This window comes from Gorilla gorilla, chromosome 6 (genome assembly GCF_029281585.2).
Source record: "Gorilla gorilla gorilla isolate KB3781 chromosome 6, NHGRI_mGorGor1-v2.1_pri, whole genome shotgun sequence".
Taxonomy (NCBI): domain Eukaryota; kingdom Metazoa; phylum Chordata; class Mammalia; order Primates; family Hominidae; genus Gorilla; species Gorilla gorilla.
This window is the reverse complement of record NC_073230.2, coordinates 83,957,603-83,978,500: the sequence shown is the minus strand read 5'-3', so window position 1 is coordinate 83,978,500 and position 20,898 is coordinate 83,957,603. Positions and strand designations below refer to the sequence as shown.

Sequence of the window (20,898 nt, the reverse complement as noted above, 5' to 3'; positions counted from 1 at the left end):
TGGCCTCCCAAAGCGCTGGGATTACAGGCGTGAGCCACCACGCCCAGCCTATTTGCTCTTTTTTTTTTGAGACAGAGTCTTGGTCTGTCACCCAGGCTGGAATGTGGTGGCACGATCTCAGCTCACTGCAATCTGCAAGCGATTCAATTCTCATGCCTCAGCCTCCCCAGTACCTGGGATTACAGGCATGCACCACCACAGCTGGCTAATTTTTGTATTTTTTTGGTAGAGATGGGGTTTTGCCATGTTGCCCAGGCTGGTCCTGAACTCCTGACCTCAAGCCATCTGCCTGTCTTGGCCTTCCAAAGTGCTGGGATTACAGGTGTGAGCCACTACACCCGGCCCCTTAACACTTTAATGTTTCCAAACCTCCCAGCACCACGCTGTCGGCGACTGCATACCTGTGTGGAGTCAGTGACAGAGGCCAGCTGCAGGTACTCCGAGTTTCCCCAACCAAAAAGTCCACCGTCGGTGGACACGGCCAGGCAGCAATCACCGTAGGTGGCAACTTGGATAACGTTCACTCCCGCCAGGTCTCCACCCAGCTTGGTGGGCGAGCTGGTGATATTGTAGTGACCCAGACCTAACACAGTGGAAAATACAGATTTTTAATTATTCGCTCTTTTAACAAACACATATGCAGACTTACTATATGCCAAGTGCAGTTTTAAGCACTTAACAAGTATCAGCTCAGAAATCCCAGTCTGGGGCTGGGTGCAGTGGCTCACGCCTGTAATCCCAACACTTTCAGAGGCTGAGATGGGCAGATCACTTGAGGTCAGGAGTTCGAGATCAGCCTGGTCAACATGGCGAAACCCTGTCTCTACTTAAAAAAAAAAAAAAAAAAAATTACAAAAAAATTATTAGGGCATAATGGTACATGCCTGTAATCTCAGCTACTCAGAAGGCTGAGGCACAAGAATCGCTTGAACCTAGGAGGTGGAGGTTCCAGTTAAGCCAAGATCACACCACTGCACTCCAGCCTTGGCAAGAATGAGACTCTCAAAAAAAAAAAAAAAAAAAAAAAAAAGAAAAGAAAGAAAGAAAAGAAACCCTAATCTGCTTATTTGCATGCTCATACAACTTTTTTTTTTTTTTTTTTTGAGACGGTCTCACTCTGTTCCTCTGGCTGCAGCGCAGTGGTGCGATCTCGGCTCACTGCAATCTCCAGCTCCTGGGTTCAAGCAGTTCTTTAATTCTTGTGCCTCAGCCTCCCAAGTAGCTGAGATTACAGGCACGCACCACCACACCCGGCTAATTTTTGTATTTTTCACAGAGATGCGGTTTTGTCATGCTGGCAAGGCTGGTCTCAAACCCCTGACCTCAGGTGATCCGCCTGCCTCAGCTTCCCAAAGTGCTGGGATTATAGGCGTAAGCCACTGCGCCTGGTCTAAAATTTTTTTATATTGAAATAGAGACAGCATCTCACTATGTTGCCCAGGCTGGTATCGAACTCCTGGGTTCAAGCAATCCTCCTGCCTCAGCCTCCCAAAGTGCTTAGATTACAGGTGTGAGCCGCCTGCCTGATCACAACAAGCAATTTCTAATGCACTGGTGGTCTTGCTAAAAGTAAAGAAAATCTCTAAGAGCCCATGCCATCCCCAACACCACTCCCAAAAAACAGGGAACTTAAAATGGCATGGTTAACAGTAAGCAGAGAGGCTGGGCACAGTGGGTTCATGCCATTCTCCCGCCTCAGCCTCCCGAGTAGCTGGGACTACAGGCGCCCGCCACCATACCCAGCCAATTTTTTTTGTATTTTTTAGTAGAGATGGGTTTTACCGTGTCAGCCAGGATGGTCTCGATCTCTTGACCTCGTGATCCACCTGCCTAGGCCTCCCAAAGCACTGGGATTACAGGCATGAGCCACCGCGCCCGGCCCCGATCTTTTTACTGTCTCCATAGTTTGTCTTTTTCAGAATGCCATATAGCTAGAATCCTATAGTATGTAGCCTTTTCAGATAGGCTTCTTTTAATCAGTATCATGCATTTAAGTTTCCTCCATGCCTTTCCATGGGTTGGCAGCTTATTGCTTTTTAGTGCTAAATAACAAACATTACATTGTCTGGATGTGCCACGGTTGATCCATTCACCTGCTGAGGAATAGGCCCCTTTAAGGACCCTGGATGAAGGCAAGAGTCTACAGTTCAGTGCTCTGCCTTGGGCTGCTGCCCAGGGGTTACCCCCATAGCAAGTGCCAATAATGACATTTGCCTTTGGGCAGGTCCTGCCTGTCCTTTTCTCTGCAGTTTGTGTTTGTTTGTTTTTGAGACAGAGTCTTGCTCTGTTGTCCAGGCTGGAGTGCAATGGCGCGATCTTGGCTCACTGCAACCTCCGCCTCCCAGGTTCAAGCGATTCTCCTGCCTCAGCCTTCCTAGTAGCTGGGATTACAGCCGTGTGCCACCACACCCAGCTAATTTTTGTATTTTTAGTAGAGATGGGGTTTCACCATGGTGGCCATGCTGGTCTCAAACTCCTGACCTCAAGTGATCCGCCCACCTCAGCCTCCCAAAGTGCTGGGATTACAGGTGTGAGCCACTGCACCCAGCCTTCTCTCAGTTCATTTCTATGGGAGCCAGGGCTGAGGGGAATGGAAGGGATGCAAAAAAAAAGTATTACAGCAGGGCACAGTGGCTCCTGCCTGGAATCCCAGCCCACCAAGAGGCCACAGCAGGCAGACTGCTTAAGGTCAGGAGTTCAAGACCAGCCTGGGCAACATGGCAAAACCCTGTTGTTACAAAAAATTAGCTGGGCTTGGTGGTTCACACCTGTTGTCCCAGCTACTCTGGAGACTGCAGTGGGAGGATCACCTGAGCCTGGGAGTTTGAGACTGCAGTGAGATGTGATCGCGCCACTGCACTCCAGCTTGGGCGATGGAGCCAAGAATAGTGTTCCTCAGAAAGTGATAAGAGGTAAGAGCTGAATTAAGGAAGAAGGGTTCTAGCCCATAAATGCCCTACAGCTCACAGCTCCACATGACACGGGCTGAGAACTTTCACGACCCCAGTGCATGAAAAGAACTCTACCTGTTTGCCCATCAGCACCCCATCCACAAGAATAGACTTCTCCTTTATCCGTCAGGAACAGACTATGATCCTGACCACAGGCGACCTAGCAGACAAACAGAGGTAAGGGGGATGAGAAGAAATACTTAGAACCCTGGTGTCCTCATCCAAAGAAGGACCAGCACCATCGCCTGCCGCTCCTGGGCACCTGGAGCATGGTCCAGGCAGACTGCTCCATGCTCATCTTACTCCTTCTCAATCTACCAGTCTCCCACTGCATTGAAACTGCTCTTGTTAAAGTAAAATGCAGATCTCCAAAGGGGCAAATCCAAGAGCTCTACCATCCATCCCACGCCATCTCCAAAGAACCACCCCTTCTCCATAACCCTTCTCCTCCCAGCCCTCTCTTCTACTTTCACAGCTTCCAGCCTTGCTCACACACTCAGCCTCTACTTCAGACCCTTTGCTGTTGGGATCTCTCTCCAGGGTGTGTCTCCTGCCCTCCTCTCTCCTCACTCTTCATGCTACCCTGGGAGATGGGAGCCATTCTCAATGCTTAACTGTGGCCTCTGCACTGGGATCTCTGGTCTCAACAACTCTCCTCAGTTCCAAACTCATTTTTCTACCTGCCTAAAGAAAAGCACCATCTATTGAACAATTTTTATACCAGGCATTGTGTTAAGTCAATAACCAAAACCACCTAGTAAGAAACTGAATCTCAGCTGGGCACAGTGACTCACTCCTGTAATCCCAACACGTTGAGAGGCCAAGGCAGGTGGATCACTTGAGGTCAGGAGTTCAAGACCAGCCTGGCCAACATGGTGAAACCCCATCTCTACCAAAAATACAAAAATTAGCCAGGTATGGTGGCACATGCCTGTAATCCCAGCAACTCGGGAGTCTGAGGCACGAGAATCGCTTGAACCCAGGAGGCGGAGGTTGCTCTGAGCTGAGATTGTGCCACTGCACTAAAAAAAAAAAGAAAAGAAAAAGAAACTATCTTGGAGATGTCTGGTAACTTGCACAAAGTCACTCAGTCTAATAGGTGAAGGAGGCCTGACATGGTGGCTTACACCCATAATCCCAACAGTTTGGGCAGCCAAGGCGGGAGGATGGCTTGAGGCCAAGAGTTTGAGACCAGCCTGGCCAACACAGTGAGAATCTGTCTCTTTAAAATAAAGTAATTAGCCGAGGATGGTGATGCACACCTGTAGACCCAGCTATGCAGGGGGCTGAGGCAAGATCACTTGAGCCCAAGAGTTCAAGGCTGCAGTGAGCTATGATCATGCCACTGCATTCCAGCCTAGGCAACAGAATGAGACCCTGCCTCTAAAAAATTTCCAAATAAAACCAAAAAGCCAGCCGTATCACAGTATGATTAGTGCTGTGGTGTTCTAAGCCAGCTGTATTTTGCTCTCCATTTTATTCTCATCCCCAGAATAGTGCCTGGCTCATGGTAGGTACCTATCATAAATATTTCAATGCACATATGCATGAATACAGCAAGTGCTGTGATACTTTTGCCTCAGCCTCCCCAGAGGCTGACGTTACAGGTGTGAGCCACCACATCCGGCCTCAGTTAGCTTTTTAACTTGTTCACTCACTAGAGTGTCATCCCCAAAAATCTGTTTTTTTTTGAGACAGAGTCTTGCTCTGTCACCCAGGCTGGAGTGCAGTGGTGCAATCTCTCAGCTCATTGCAGCCTCCACCTCCCAGGTTCAAGCAATTCCTGTGCCTCAGCCTCCTGAGTAGCTAGGATTACAGGCATGTGCCACCACACCCGGCTAATTTTTGTATTTTTAGTAAAGACGGGGTTTCACCATGTTGGCCAGGGTGGTCTGGACTTCAGGTGATCCACCTGTCTTGGCCTCCCAAAGTGCTGGCATTACAGGTATAGCCACCACGCCCGGCCCCAAAATCTTATTAAACTTTGTATCCCTAGAATCTAGCATAAATCCTGGCCTATAGTAAGTAGGCTATAATTTTTACTAAAATAATTTAATTCAGAAAATCCCCCTAACAAATTTGCCATCACCCTACCCAAATCTCAACTTTTCAAAAGCACCCCAGGAACAGAACAAGCAGCTCTTGGCCCATCTCTCTTACCTGGACCACCTGGCCATCGAAGTCCTGCATCCTGTGGACTCTGTGACTTTCACTACAGCCAGGAACAAATTGGGAAGAAGCAAGGGATGCGGTCATGACAAGCACTGTGCAGCCCTTTCCCTGTCACCCCAACTGATGGCCCGTCCCCTCCGCTCACACAGTAACTGTTGGGGTAACTCTCAAGGTCAAATCTGAGGTCGAGTCAGGCCTGGTCATGAAAGTAAAGCCAAACAAAATCCCAGGTGATTTTAACACATGGCCAAAGTTGAGAGTGGTGTTAAGGCCCTCCAACAACAGACAAGGAACTAGAGGGAAGTGTTTTTTAAACACTAAAATGAAAAGAACTCACCGGGCGCGGTGGGTCACACCTGTAATTCCAGCACTTTTAGAGGCCGAGGTGGGCGGATCACTTGAGGTCAGGAGTTTGAAACCAGCCTGGCCAACATGACGAAACCCCATCTCTACTAAAAATACAAAAAATTAGCCAAGTGAGGTGGCGGACGCCTGTAATCCCAGCTATTCGGGAGGCTGATACATGAGAATCGCTTGAACTTGGGAGGCGGAGGTTGCAGTGAGCCTAGATCTCACCACTGCACTCCAGCCTGTGTAACACAGTGAGACTCCACTTCAAACAAACAAACAAAAAATAAATAAATAAAAATAAAATGAAAAAAATGAAATAAAAATAAAATGAATAAAGGGGAATGTTTAAAAATCAATTTGGTAAAATAAAACTTCATTTGTAAAAATTCATCCTAAGAGGGCAGGACATGGTGGCTCATGCCTGTAATCCCAGCACTTTGGGAGGCCAAGGCAGGCAGATCATGAGGTCAAGAGATGAAAACCATTCTGGCCAATATGGTGAAACCCCCTCTCTACTAAAACTACAAAAATTAGCCGGGCGTGCTGGCACGTGCCTATAGTCCCAGCTACTCAGGAGGCTGAGGCAGGAGAATCACTTGAACCTGGGAGGCAGAGGTTGCAGTGAGCCGAGATTGCACCTCTGCACTCTGGCCTGGCGACAGAGCAAGACTCCATCTCAAAAAAAAAAAAAAAAAAAATTTATCCAGAGGTTTTACACATTAAAACCAATGCTCATGCCCCCTCTTCTCCCACCAAGCTAACACATGGTGCTCAACCTGAAACAGACAGCACTCCCCCAGCTTTCTGCTGAGTTCTCATGGCCCCCTCTCAGGCATGCCTCTGACCGCCCCGCGGGTTTACCACAGTCATCTCCCTAGAAATGTTTTGACACTTAACTCAACATGGGGAAGGGTAGGCCTTTTAGGAACTCACCTGTAAATTTCATTTTCGACCACCTTTCTTCCACATTGCCCATAAGAATTGTTTCCCATGCTGAAGACTAAAAATAACACCACCGATTAAATCAGTTCTGCAGGTTTGTGGGATCCTAGAATGTGAGGACTGGAAGGGGTCTCGCTGGTGGTCCCGTCCTGGTTACTCACTCCCACCCCTCAACTGCCCCTGGGTTTCCTTCTCCAACTTTCTCAGGCTCTGCAGAAACTCCCAAGGGGCATGGGGGAATCTAGACCCGCCTTCCCCTCCTGGCCCTAGATCCACTTCTTGGGAATTCCACCTTCTGAGGCTAGAACCGGACTCCCCACACCTGTCATCAGGCTGCCCTTAACACCAATCCCCTCTAGAAAGAGCCCCTAAATGCAGCGCCTCTGCCCTGTCTGGGAAGTGAGGAGCGCCTCTGCCCAGTCATCAACTGTCTGGGAAGTGGGGAGCACTTCTGCCTGGCCACTGCCCCATCTGGGAAGTGAGAAGCACCTCTGCCCAGCCACTGTGCAACCTTCCAAGTGTGAAGTGACAGCCTTGTGTGTGATCTTTCCCATCTTCCCCAAGTTTGCATTTTCGACATTAACGTTTACTTTTTAATTAAAAAAAAAAAAAAAAAAAAGAAAGAGCTCCTAAATGCCACCTCCGCCTTCTCCTACAGAGCACACTCAGCCAGAAAATGAAATTTGAGGCTAGGCACAGTGGCTCATGACTGTAATCTCAGCTTTTTGGGAGGCCAAGGCAGGTGGATCACTTGAGGTCAGGAGTTCGAGGCCAGACTGGCAAACATGGTGAAACCCTGTCTCTACTAAAAATACAAAAATTAGCCAAGCACAGTGGTGGGTGCCTATAGTCCCAGCTACTCGGGAAACTGAGGCAGGAGAATCACCTGAACCCAGGAGGTAGAGGCTGCAGTGAGCTGATATCGTGCCACTGCACTCCAGCCTGGGTGGCAGAGCAAGACTCCGTCTCAGATAAAAAAAAAAAAAAAATGAAATGTGAAAAATGTGATCACATTGACCTTTCCCTGGAAAATCCCCTTTTCTAAAAAGAGGCCGTGTTACCCAGGGGCCCGGACTCTGAAAGCCCCCAACCACTTAGAATATGTGTTAGCAAATAGGCTTCTTTCAATTCCAATAGAAAAAGCCACTTCTGGCCGGGCATAGTGGGTCACGTCTATAATCCCAGCACTTTGGGAGGCCAAGGTAGGCGGATCACCTGAGGTCAGGTGTTCAAGACCAGCCTGGCCAATGTGGTGAAACCCCGTCTCTACAAAAAATACAAAAATTAGCCAGGCGTGGTGGCAGGCACCTGTAATCCCAGCTACTCGGGAGGCTGAGGCAGGAGAATTGCTTGAACCTGGGAGGCAGAGGTTGCAGTGAGCCAAAATCACACCAGTGCACTCCAGCCTGGGCAGCACAGCGAGACTCTGTCTCAAAAAAAAAAAAAAAAGAAAAGCCACGTCTACACACCACCCAGCTCAGTGACTTCATAGCAAATGGATCAGGCTGCCTTGTGTGCAGTTACATTTATAAATACATGTGATTTTCCAAGAACCAGAGAGCAGAGCACATAAGAATCAACAAGGTGGCCAGGTGCGGTGGCTCACGCCTGTAATCCCAGCACTTTGGGAGGCTAAGGCGGGCGGATCACGAGGTCAGGAGATTGAGACCATCCTGGCTAACATGATGAAACCCCGTCTCTACTAAAAATACAAAAAATTAGCTGGATGTGGTGGCGGGCACCTGTAGTCCCAGCTACTACTCAGGAGGCTGAGGCAGGAGAATGACGTGAACCCGGGAGGTGGAGCTTGCAGTGAGCCGAGATTACACCACTGCACTCCAGCCTGGGTGACAGAGCGAGACTTCATCTCAAAAAAATAATAAATAAATAAAAATAAATAAAGAATCAACAAGGTTTGTCCAGCTGTCTTGAGCAATCCCACTGATCTGCTCAGGAAATACCACATTTCACTCATTAGATGTGGCTCAATCGAACAAGCCACTCAGGCCTGATCTAAGGCTCCAGTTCACAGTGAAATGGTCCCTGCACTCTTCCATCACCCTTCAATAGGTCAACTCACCTCCTTCCCTGTCAGTCAACACAAGAGAGTGAGCTCGGCCGCAGGAGACCTGCAGCACCCGTGTCTCCTGAGGTCTGTCCAGAGGCAGGGAGACGGGTGAGGGCTCCAACACATACTCGTAGCCCCTCGCTGGAAAAGACACAGGACACTGATTGAGGCATGCATTTCTACCACTGGAAATCATACTGTCCAACTCCACACTACCACACTGGAAAAAAGAGAGTCGGAGGTAGGAAAGACTCATCAAGACAGGTAAGTTAGGCGCAGAGCAAGGACCAGAAGCCCAACGCCCAGCCCATGGCATGGGCTGTCTCTATTACACAATGCGGGTTCCAGAAAAGCATACTTGGTCTTCTGGCTGGGCGCAGTGGCTCACGCCTGTAATCCCAGCACTTTGGGAGGCCGAAGCGGGCAGATCACCTGAGGTCAGGAGTTCGAGACTAGCCTGGCCAAAATGGTGAACCCCATCTCTATTTAAAATACAAAAATTAGCCGGGCATGGTGGCGGGCGCCTCTAATCCCAGCTACTCGGGAGGCTGAGGCAGAAGAACTGCTTGAACCCGGAAGGCAGAGGTTGCAGTGAGCTGAGATTGTGCCATTGCACTTCAGCCTGGGGGACAAGAGCGAGACTTCATCTGGAAAAAAAAAAAAATGCATACTTCGTCTTCTTATTAAAGAAATCTTGGCCGGGCAGTGGCTCATGCCTGTAATCCCAGTGCTTTGGGAGGCCAAGGCAGGCAGATCACTTGAGGTCAGGAGTTTGATACCCACCTGGCCAACAAGGTGAAACCCCCGTCTCTACTAAAAATACAAAATTAGCCAGACGTGATGGTGGACGCCTGTAGTCCCAGCTACTTAGGAGGCTGAGGCAGGAGAACTGCTTGAACCCAGGAGGCAGAGGTTGCCAGTGAGCCAAGATTGCACCACCGCACTCCAGCCTTCTGGGAGACAGAGCGAGACACTGTTTTAAAAAAAAAATACAAAAATACAAAAATCAGCCAAGCATCATGGTGCATGCCTGTTGGTCCCAGCTACTTGGGAGGCTGAGGTGGGAGGATCACTTCCAGCTACTCTGGAGGCTGAGATGGGAGGATCACTTGGGCCAGGGAGGTTAAGGCTGCAGTGAGCAGTGATCATGACACTGCACTCCAGCATGGGTGACAGGGCAAGACCCTGTCTCCCCTTACCCCCCAAAAAAATTAAACTGTTGGAATTTGCTTCAAATTTATTGAGGGGGAAGGTGGGAAAAATGAAGAAAACGAGACTGGCATGAGTTGATGATGCCTGAAGCTGGTGATGCCACATCATACTACTCTGCACACTTCTGTAAGTCTAAAATTGCTCTGAATAAAAGGTATAAAAAATGTAACGCGGGCCGGGCACAGTGGGTCACGCCTGTAATCCCACCACTTTGGGAGGCCGAGGCAGGTGGATCATCTGAGGTCGGGAGCTTGAGACCAGCCTGACCAACGTGGAGAAACCCCGTCTCTACTAAAAATACAAAATTAGCCAGGCATGGTGGCACATGCCTGTAAATCCCAGCTGCCTGTAAATTCCAGCTCCCTGCAAAGCTGAGGCAAGCGAATTGCTTAAATCCAGGAGGAGGAGGCTGCGGTCAGCCAAGATCACGCCATTGCACTCCAGCCTGGGTAACGAGAGTGAAAATCTGACTCAAAAAAAAAAAAAGTAATGTAACATCTTACAGCTAATAAAGACTTCTATACTGACTTATAAAAGACATCTGATATATAGGTCGGGCATGGTGGCTCACACCTGTAATCCCAGCACTCTGGGAGGCCAAGGCAGGTGGACCACTTGAGGTCAGGAGTTCAACACCAACCTGGCCAACGTGGTGAAACCCCTGTCTCTACTAAAATCCCCAAATTAGCCAGGTGTGATGGCGGGCGCCTGTAGTACCAGCTACTCAGGAGGCCGAGGCAACAGAATCACCTGAACCCAGGAGGTGGAGGTTGCAGTGAGCCGAGATCATGCCACTGCACTCCAGCCTGGGCGACAGCAAGACTCCATCTCAAACAAACAAACAAAAAAGATATCTGATACAAAATAAATGAAAAAAGACAGAAAACAAAATATATGCTATGTATGTAAAAATGTATTTGTCTGTGAACAAGGGAACAGGAAAAAACAAAAATGAAAGGTTTGTCCAGTATGTACTTCTGGGTAATTTCCTGTGTTATTTTATATTTATTTATTTATTTATCTTTTATTTATTTTGAGACGGAGTCTTGCCCTGTCGCCCAGGCTGGAGGGCAGTGGTGCGATCTCGGCTCACTGCAACCTCTGCCTCCCAGTTCAAGCGATTCTCCTGCCCCAGCCTCCCGAGTAGCTGGGATTACAGGCACGCGCCTCCATGCCCAGCTAATTTTTGCATTTTTAGTAGAGACAGGGTTTCACCATGTTGGTCAGGCTGGTCTCAAACTTCTGATGTCGTGATCCGCCCACCTCGGCCTCCCAAAGTGCTGGGATTACAGGCGTGAGCCACCGCGCCTGGCATTTCCTCTCTATTTTAGGAACTCTTTCTTTTTTTCTTTTTTTTAAGAGACATGATCTTGCTCTGTTGCCCAGGCTGGAGTGTGGTGGCGCAATCACCGCTCACTGCAGCCTCAAACTCCTGGGCTCAAGCAATCCTCCTACCTCAGCCTCTGGAGTAACTAGGATTATAGGTGCATGCCACCATGCTCAGCTAATTCTTTTTCGTTTTTCATTTCTTTTTTTTAGAGACAGAGTCTCGCTATGTTGCCCAGGGTGGTCTGGAACTCCAGGCCTCAAGCAATCCCTCCCATCTCAGCCTCCCAAAGTGCTGGGATTACAGGCGTGAGCCCCTGTGCCTGGCCAAGGAAATATTTCTTACTGTTCTCATAGTAATTTTTAGCTAATGTCTACTTTTCTGTTTGTTTGTTTAGGACAGTCTCACTCTGTCACCCAGGCTGGAGTGTAGTGGCATGATCTCGACTCACTGCAACCTCCACCTCCCAGGTTCAAGAGATTCTCGTGCCTCAGCCTCCGAAGTAGCTGGGACTATACAGGTGCGTGCCACCATGCCCGGCTAATTTTTTATATTTTTAGTAGAGATGGGGTTTCACCATGTTGGCCAAGCTGGTCTCGAACTCCTGGCCTCAAGTGATCTGCCCTCCTCGGCTTCCCAAAGTGCTAGGATTACAGGCTGCCCTCCTCGGCTTCCCAAAGTGCTGGGACTACAGGCGTGAGGCACCACGCCCAGCCAGGCTAATGTCTACTTTTTAAAATGCCATTATAAGTTATTTCTAACATTTTTACAATCCAAGGCTCAAACATTTGGAATAAAGCCTCCATGTTAACGATTTCAATGCTTTTTCCCTCCAAAACATATTCTAGGCACTGCAGAGTACTTCACGCTGTCTGTCTCCAAGCCAGGAAAAAAAGGTCATCTCTTTTAGGCCACAAAAGAACATCTTTACTTATCTGCAAATGCCAGGTGCTTGCCCTTTGCCTGAGGGTTCAACATTGTTACCAAAGAGGCTAAAAAATAACCTAGCCCAGATGGTTTCAAACAACATCCCTTTAAGTCTTCCTCTATTTCTTTGCTATTTCTTTGTTTATGTAACCACGTTCTTGAACACCAAAGGGAGGGCTGGGTGCTGTGGCTCATGCCTGTAATCACAGCACTTTGGGAGGCTGAGGAGGGTGGATCACCTGAGCTCAGGAGTTCGAGACCAGCCTGGTGAACATAGTGAAACCCCAACTCTACTAAAAATGCAAAAATTAGCCAGGCATGGTGGCATGTGCCTGTAATCCCAGCTACTCGGGAGGCTGAGGCAGGAGAATCACTTGGACCCGGGAGGTGCAGGTTGCAGTGAGCCAGGATCTCGCCACTGCACTCTAGCCTGGCAACAGACTGTGACTCTGTCTCCAAAAAAATACAAAAAAAGAGCTTTCTCAGACCAATCCCGGCAGACAGGAGACAAGGTAGGGATGCTCACTTTTATCTTTCCGGCTCCTGTGAAATCCAAGCTGAGAATCTTTGTTGAGTCCCATCCCCCAGACTTTCGTAACATCCGCAGTCTTAGAGGACAGCAGTGTGAATCCATAGCCGCAAGCAGCAGATGAAATCTGAAAAGCAGTTCCCACAAAGCATGAACTGATTTATAATGTCAAGTTTGTTCAGTAGTAAATGACAGGTTATTTATCAAATCCAAGAACACATACTATTTACGGGGGTTTTGTTTTTGTTTTTGAGACAGTCTCACTCTGTTGCCCAGGCTGGAGTGCAGTGGCGCAATCTCGGCTCACTGCAATCTCCATCTCCCAGGTTCAAGCCTCCCAAGTAGCTGGGACTACAGGTGTGCACACCATGTCTGGCTAACTTCTGTATTTTTAGTAGAGACAGAGTTTCACCATGTTGGCCCAGGTGATCTCAAATTCCCGGCCTCAAGTGATCTGTCCGCCTTGGCTTCCCAAGGTGCTGGGACTATATGCGTCAGCCACCATGCCTGGCCCAAGAACACATATTATTAAGACAGCAACTAGCATTTATTGAGCATTTACTATATGTTTGATAAGTATTATCTCATTTAATCTTTATAATCACTCTATGAAGGGTGATTTACACATAGACCATAAATATAGTCTATTTATGGTCTATGTCAGCTTACCACTAGGTATTACCATCCCCATTCACCAAGATCAAGACACTATCTAGCAGCAGCCGAGTACGGTGGCTCACACCTGTAATCCCAGCACTTTGGGAGGCTGAGGCAGGCAGATCACTTGAGGTCAGGAGTTTGAGACCCGCTTTGGCCAACATGGTGAAACCCCATCTCTACTAAAAATACAAAAATTAGCTAGGCATGGTGGCGTGCGCCTGTAATCTCAGCTACTCGGGAGGCAGGAGAAGTGCTTGAACCTGGGAGGCAGAGGTTGCAGTGAGCCAAGATGGCGCCACTGCACTCCAGCCTGGGTGACAGAATAAGACTCTGTCTCAAAAACAAAACAAAACAAAACAAAAAACACCACCATCTCTTAGCGCGGTAGGTAAGTTGACAGATCTCCTTAGTTTTGAATCCTGGCCCCATCCTTACCAACTGTGTGATCTGAGATAGATTACTTTATCTCTATATCTGTTTCTCCTTCTCTAAAAAGTAAAGATGATAATAGCACCATCTCTCTCACTAAGCTGTTGTGAAGACTAAACGAGTTAATATAGCTAAAGCCCTTATAGGGAATAGTACCCATCTCAAGGTAAGAGCTATATTTTGAGCCTAGGCAACAAAGTGACAACCTGTCTCTATGAAAAAATCAAAATTTAAGCTTGGTCCCAGCTACATGGGAGGCTGAAGCAGGAGGATCACTTGAACCCAGGAGGTCGAGGCTGCAGTGACCCATGATCACGCCACTGTACTCCAGCCTGGGCAACAGAGCCAGATCAAAAAAAAAAAAAAACCTATATTTTGTACTCTATTTTGTATTTTAAATTTATACATATATATATATATGGAGAGAGAGAGAGACAGAGAGATGAGTTCTCACTGTGTTACCCAGGCTGGTCTCAAACTCTTGAACTCAAATGATCCTCCTGCCTTGGCCTCCCAAAGTGCTGAAATTATAGGCATGAGCTACCGCACCTGGCCTATATTGTATGCTTTTTGTTGTTGTTGTTTAGTTTTTGTTATTGCTTTTTTTGTTATTATATTTTCTATTTCTTATTGCTGTTAGCGTAGTATAAGGCAGATGAGAAAGTGTGGCTCCTAAAGGTTGAGTAACTTGACTGCATGCTTTTCACTGACACTACACCGTTAGGTACTCAGGCTATTACCATGAAAAGGAAAACTCAGTACTACAGCTACTGCGAATTTAACACAGTGACAACCCCAAGGTCTTTGTTGGGTGTTTTAACTACACTCTCATCAATCCTCCCTTCACTGACCCAATGAGAAAACCGGGGCTTCCAGTGAGGTTGGATATAGACCAAAGATGGTTTGATTTTAAAATCAATCCTCTTTCAGCCAGGCACAGTGGCTCACGCCTGTAATCCCAGCACTTTGGGAGGCCAAGGCGGGCGGATGGCTTGAGTTCAGTTCAAGACCAGTCTAGCAAACATGGCGAAACCCCATCTCTACTAAAAATACAAAAATTTGCCGGGCTAGGTGGCAGGACGATCTCTTGAGCCCAGGAGGTCGAGGCTGCAGTGAGCTATGATGACACCACTGCACTCCAGCCTGAGCGACAGAGCGAGACCCTGTCTCTAAAAAATAAATTAAAACAAAAAAATCCCCTTTCTGAGTTGTTCATTGAAACACCTCAGCTGGTATACATTTTCAATGGACTTTTGAATTTTGCTTTCCTAACATCAGAACTCCTGCAGTCACGCTGGCCTGAGTGAGAATTCCACCGCATATAAACAGCTAGCAGCGGTGGGGCCTCGGGCCTCAACCTCTCTGGGCCTCCCCTTCCTTCCCTGTAATTGGGAATAACTGTCGACTCACTGGGTGCTAAGCGAATGACACGACCCGGCACAACATCTGGCACTGCCACCCAATAAATGTTGATGGCCACCCCTAACGCCTTCCCCTCCTGGGCTTGCAGCCAGCTCGAGGGTCGTCCTGCCGGAAGTCTGGCCACCCAGAGGAGCCAACTTCTTGAAGAGAGCCGAACAGGTCGAGGGAGGCCGGGAGCGCGGAAGAGAGAGAAGGAGAGAGGGAGGAAGCCGCGGCCTGCACCTTTTGGTCCAGCTCCAGGCGATAGGGCACGGGCTGGATCCTGCGGCGCGGTCGGGCGCCGGCGCGGGGCCCGGGCCCGGAGCTGGGCACCACAAAGGAAGGCACGCCCAGCGCCCCCGAGAAGCTGAAGCCCCACACGAAGACGCGATCGGCGCGGGCAGCGCGCTCGCCCACGTACTGGACCACGGGCACCTCCGCCTCGGCTTCTGCCGCTTCGCGCCGGCTCCGGGAGCGCCCGGCCGCCGTCCAGTGCCCTCGCCCCAGCCCCGGCCCGCTCAGCCGCCGCCCCAGCCGAGCCCCAGCCACCAACGCCACCAGCGCCATCCTCCGTTCCGCGCCTCAGCAGCCTCTGGGCGCCGCCATCTTGCGTGACCCTTAACACCAGTCCTCGCCGGAAGACGCTGCGGCCACTTTTACTCCTGGTTGAAGGCAAAGGCGCTGACGGCAGCCCAAGGCTCAGGGAGGCGTGGCGTGGCGATGGTGAGGGGCGGGGTTAGGGGCGGGATTAGGATTCTTGTCCCTTAGCGAAACTGCGTGTCCTGTTTTGCTCCCTTGCTATTGCCCCGCGACATTTCTCACCTGGCCTTGCTGCAGCCGTCTCCGCTCCTGTCTGCTCCCACGCCGCCCCAGGCCGTCCTCCAGCGACAGCGAGCTGGAGTGGACGATTCCCTGCTGCCTTCGCCTCCCCTGCCCAGGTCCCCTCAAACCTATCGACAGGCTCACTGCAACCTCCCCCTCCTGGGTTCAAGTGACTCTCGTGTCTCAGCCTCCCGAGTAGCTGGGACCACAGGCGTACGCCACCACGCCCGGCTAATTTTTGTATTCTTAGTAGAGACAGCGTTTCACGATGTTGGCCAGGTTGGTTTTGAACTCCTGACCTCCAGTGATCCACCCACCTCGGCCTCCCAAAGTGCTGGGATTACAGGCATAAGCCACCGCCCCCAGCCTGTGCAGGCCTGTTTTATGGAAGGTGACTGGGGAAAACCCACTAATAAAATGTGGTGATCACAAGACTGCTCATGGAAAGCCTCTTACTACAGGGAGTAAAATTCATGAAGGCACTGAAACCACCAGTCTGCCGGGCTATGAAATGTATTCTCTGTGGCGGACCCAGTCTTCCAGCACTTTGGAAGACAAAGGTGGGAGAATCACTTGAGACTTCGAGACCAGCCTGGGCAAATAGTGGGACCCTTTCTCTACAAAAAAATTTAAAAATTAGCTCGGCGTGATGGTGTGCACCTGTGGTGCCAGCTACTTAGGAGACTGAGGCAGGTGGATGGCTTAAGCCCAGGAGTTCGAGGCTGCAGTGAGCCATGATTGCACCACTGCACTCCAGCCAGGACAGCAGAGTGAGACCCTGTCTCTGAAAAAAAAAATTAAATTAAATGTAAATATAAAAGTAAAAATAAATGTGTCTATGGACCCGCCTGGTAGTAAGTTCCCTGCCACCCAAGGACACATTTGGGATAGATAAACTTAGCCATTCACATCGGTCCCCTTACCCTGTCTCGACCCAGCCAGTATTCAATCAGAACACACACTGTTTGCCACATGGAATTGTAGATGCTAGTGCCACCTTCAAAGATGTAAAAGATTCAGAGGGGTGGTGATTCCTATCCAATGGGTAGCTCCCCATTGAGTTCACCTGTTTGGCTCCTTAAAAAACTGATGGATTGGCCAGGCACAGTGGCCCACACCTGTAATCCCAGCATTTTGGGAGGGCGAGGCAGGCACATCACGAGGTCAAGAGATGGAGACCATCCCGGCCAACATAGTAAAACCCCATTTCTACTGAAAATACAAAAATTAGCTGGGCGTGGTGGAACGCACTGTAGTCTCAGCTACTTGGGAGGCTGAGGCAGGAGAATAGCTTGAACCCGGGAGGCGGAGGTTGCAGTGAGCCGAGATCGCACCACTGAACTCCAGCCTGGCGACAGAGCGAGGCTCCGTCTCAAAAAATAAAAAAAGATGGACTGTGGTAGGGGACAGGGGACCACCATACATTTAGGCAAGTGCATGGTCCAACTCATAGCTGCTGTGTCAAGCGTGCCATCTGTTTTTTTGTTCGTTTGTTTGTTTTTTGAGACAAAGTCTCACTCTATCACCCAGGCTTGAGTACGGTGGCATGATCTCGACTCACTGCAACCTCCGCCTCCTGGGTTCAAGCAATTCTCCTGCCTCAGCCTCCCAAGTAGTTGGGATTACAGGCGTGCACAACCACACCCGGTTAATTTTTTGTATTTTTAGTAGAGACGGAGTTTCACCATGGTGGCCATGACTGGTCCCCAACTCCTGACCTCAGGTGATCTGCCCGCCTCCACCTCCCAAAGTGCTGAGATTACAGGCCTGAGCCACCGCGCCCAGCCATGGCATCTGTTTTACCAGAAGAGATCAACACACCCTCTGAAACATGATACAGGACACTGATCTGGTGAGTGGGTTCTTTTCAATCCCTAACAGAAAAGAGGACCAAAAACAGTTTGCCTCTGCGTGAAGGAAAGCATTACTCATGAACTCTCCCACTGTCTCACTCCCGACACCACCCACATTAAGTATCTGTTACAAGACCTTGTCTCCAGCCGGGCGTGGTGGCTCATGCCTGTAATCCCAGCACTTTGGAAGGCTGAGGTGGGCGGATCACGAGGTCAGAAGTTTGAGACCAGTCTGGCCAACATAGTGAAACCCTGTCTCTACTAGAAATACGCAAAAAATTAGCTGGGTGTGGTGGTGTGTGCCTGTAATCCCAGCTACTCAGGAGGCTGAGGCAGGAAAATCACGTGAAACCGGGAGGCGGAGGTTGCAGTGAGCCGAGATCGTGCCCCTGCACTCCAGCCTGGGCGACAGAACGAGACTCCATCTCAAAACAAAAAAACGAAAAAACCTTATCTCCGTCTCTATTCCTTTATTCCTTATCTCCGTCTTTACTCCTTTATTTTTTATTTTTTTGAGACGGAGTTTCACTTTTGTTGCCCAGGCTGGAGTGCAGTGGCGTGACCTCAGCTCACTGCATCCTCCACCTCCTGGATCAAGTGATTCTCCTGCCTCAGCCTCCTGAGTAGCTGGAATTACAGGCGCCCACCACCACGCCCGGCTAATTTTGTTTTGTATTTTTAGTAGAGACGGGGCTCCACCCTATTGGCCAGGCTGGTCTCGAACTCCTGAACTCAGGTGATCCACCCGCCTCGGCCTCCCAAAGTGCTGGGATTACAGGCATGAGCCACCGTGCCCGGCCTATTTATTTATTTATTTACTCATTTTTTAGAGACAGAATTTGGCTGCACTTGAGTTGATAAATCTGAGACATATATTGATAAAGGACAATTATGTAAATATTATACATATAGTTAATATTAATAGTTAATATAGGGAATATTTATATATTTACGAAATGCATACACAGTTCAGCTGGGTGGAGTGGCTCATGCCTATAATCCCAGCACTTTGAGAGGCTAAGGCAGGAGGACTGCTTGAGCCCAGGAGTTCGAGACCAGCCTGGGCAACATAACAAGACCTTGTCTGTATACAAAATTTAAGAATTAGCCTGGCATGTTGGAGCCCACCTGTGGTCCCAGCTACTTGGGAGACTGAGGTGGGAGGATTCTTGAGCCTGGGAGGTCGAGGCTGTAGTGAGCTGCATTTGCACCACTGCACTCCGGCCTGGGTGACAGAACAAACCCTGTCTCAAAAAAAAAAAAAAAAAAAAGAAAGAAAAGAAAAATTTTGAACTGACCTTTCATAAGCAGGACTGTCCTTTTATCTGAGTTTATGTCCTTTCTAGTTTTTTGGTTTTCAACATCTGATTTTTTTGTTTTTTCAAAGTCTGGCTTTTTCATCAAGGCTGGAGTGCAGTGGCACAGTCTTGGCTCACTACAACCTCCGCCTCCTGGGTTCTAAGTGATTCTCCTACTTCAGCCTCCCAAATAGCTAGGATTACAGGCACCCACCACAATGCCTGGCTAATTTTTGTATTTTTAGTAGAGACGGGGTTTCACTATATTGGCCCGTCTGGTCTCGAACTCCTGACCTCAGGTGATCCACCTCCTGACCTCAGGTGATCCACCTGCCTTGGCCTCTGTAAGTGCTGGAATTACAGGCGTGAGCCATCCCACCTGGCTCAACGTCTGGTCTTTTACAAACTCATAATGACAATAGGATAGTAGGTTTTAAAATTTTTTTTACTTGTCAATATTTTAATAACCCTATGTGAGTTTCTCAAATTTCTAAAACATTTTACTATTAGGGGATATCCAAAGGACACAAGCCTTGGTTTAGTATTTTGAAGACAAAAGGACAAACTGCAATGTGAATCGCAGCCACGGGGTGGCAATACTTACCCACCAATTCTGTCTCCTATGAAAGGCTAAACCATCCTAAACGTCTATTTGGCCAATAAAGAGCTGGATTTGTGGCCACAACTGGGCTTTTCTATTTTGCTATCAAAACTTGGTTGGTTTTGTAGACTGCTTCTGTGCTAGAAAATACTTACTTTTCTGGCTGGGCGTGGTGGCTCACGTCTGTAATCCCAGCACTTTGGGAGGTCAAGGCAGGTAGATCACCTGAGGTCAGGAGTTCAAGACAAGCCTGGCCAACACGGTGAAATGCTATCTCTACTAAAAACACACAAAAAAATTAGCCGGTCGTGGTGGCAGGTGCCTTTAATCCTAGGTACACAGGAGGCTGAGGCATGAGAAATGCTTGAACCCAGGAGACAGAGGTTGCAGTGAGCCGAGATCGCGCCACTGCTCTCCAGCGTGGGCGACAGAGAGAGACTCTGGCTCAAAAACAAACAAACAAACAAACAAAAATGAAAAAAACTTGGCTGGTTTTGTAGACTGGTTCTATGCTAGAAAATACTTACATTTCTGTCCAAATTTTTGCTTGGAAAAGATGGTACTACTGTCAAACTATCAGCTATCTCAGAGTATCCAAATGTCTGCTAACGTTAGCCAAGCTAATTTCTTCGCCACCTATGATGACATTTTCCTGTACACATTCTAATTATTTTGACGTTTGATGTAGCTGAAATTCTCTAGTCTGGGAAAGAGTGAACTTAACTAACCTTACATTTGTTTGTTTGTCTGTTTTTGAGACAGAGTCTCACTCTGTTGCCAGGCTGGAGTGCGGTGGCAGGATCTTGGCTTACTGCAACTTCCTCCTCCCGGATTCAAGCAATTCTCCTGCCTCAGCTTCCCAAGTAGCTAGGATTACAGTGACCTGCCACCACGACCGGCTAATTTTTGTATTTTTAGTAGAGTCGGGGTTTCACCGTGTTGGCCAGGGTAGTCTTGAACTCTTGACCTCAAGTGATCTACCCGCCTTGGCCTCCCAAAGTGCTGGGATAACAGGCATGAGCCACGGTGCCCAGACTAAACTTACATGTTTTTATTTGTATTATTATTAACTTTAATTATACAATTAATGTATCATGCAGTTCCTTGTTAAAAAATAATAATAAATCGGCCGGGAGCAGTGGCTTATGTCTGTAATCCCAACACTCTGGGAGGCTGAGGCGGGCGGATCACCCTACATCAGGAGTTCGAGACCCGCCTGGCCAACATGGTGAAACCCAGTCTCTAATAAAAATACAATAATTAGCTGGGCGTGGCGGTGGGCGCCTATAATCTCAGCTACTTGGGAGGCTGAGGCAGGAGAATCACTTGAACCTGGGAGGTGGAGGTTGCAGTGA

At 48.7% G+C, this 20,898-nt stretch overlaps 1 protein-coding gene across 3 annotated transcripts in view; it reads right to left on the bottom strand.

Annotated features, from left to right (window-relative positions):
• Positions 1-15,659, bottom strand: part of RCC1L (RCC1 like) — a 34,949-nt gene extending 19,290 nt beyond the window's left edge. The window contains exons 1-7 of one of the 3 annotated variants that reach the window (XM_055392795.2): positions 15,213-15,659; positions 12,477-12,606; positions 8,497-8,625; positions 6,408-6,474; positions 5,112-5,163; positions 3,027-3,111; positions 402-583 (exon numbers count right to left, since the gene is read on the bottom strand). In XM_055392795.2, the coding sequence (XP_055248770.1) occupies positions 402-583; positions 3,027-3,111; positions 5,112-5,163; positions 6,408-6,474; positions 8,497-8,625; positions 12,477-12,606; positions 15,213-15,536 (969 nt within the window). In that variant the 5' untranslated portion in view covers positions 15,537-15,659. Of the gene's footprint in view, positions 1-401; positions 584-3,026; positions 3,112-5,111; positions 5,164-6,407; positions 6,475-8,496; positions 8,626-12,476; positions 12,607-14,978; positions 15,162-15,212 lie in introns of those variants that run through there. The other 2 variants (XM_055392792.2, XM_063708166.1) reach the window with 2 other exon arrangements.
• Between the last annotated feature and the right edge of the window lie 5,239 nt (positions 15,660-20,898).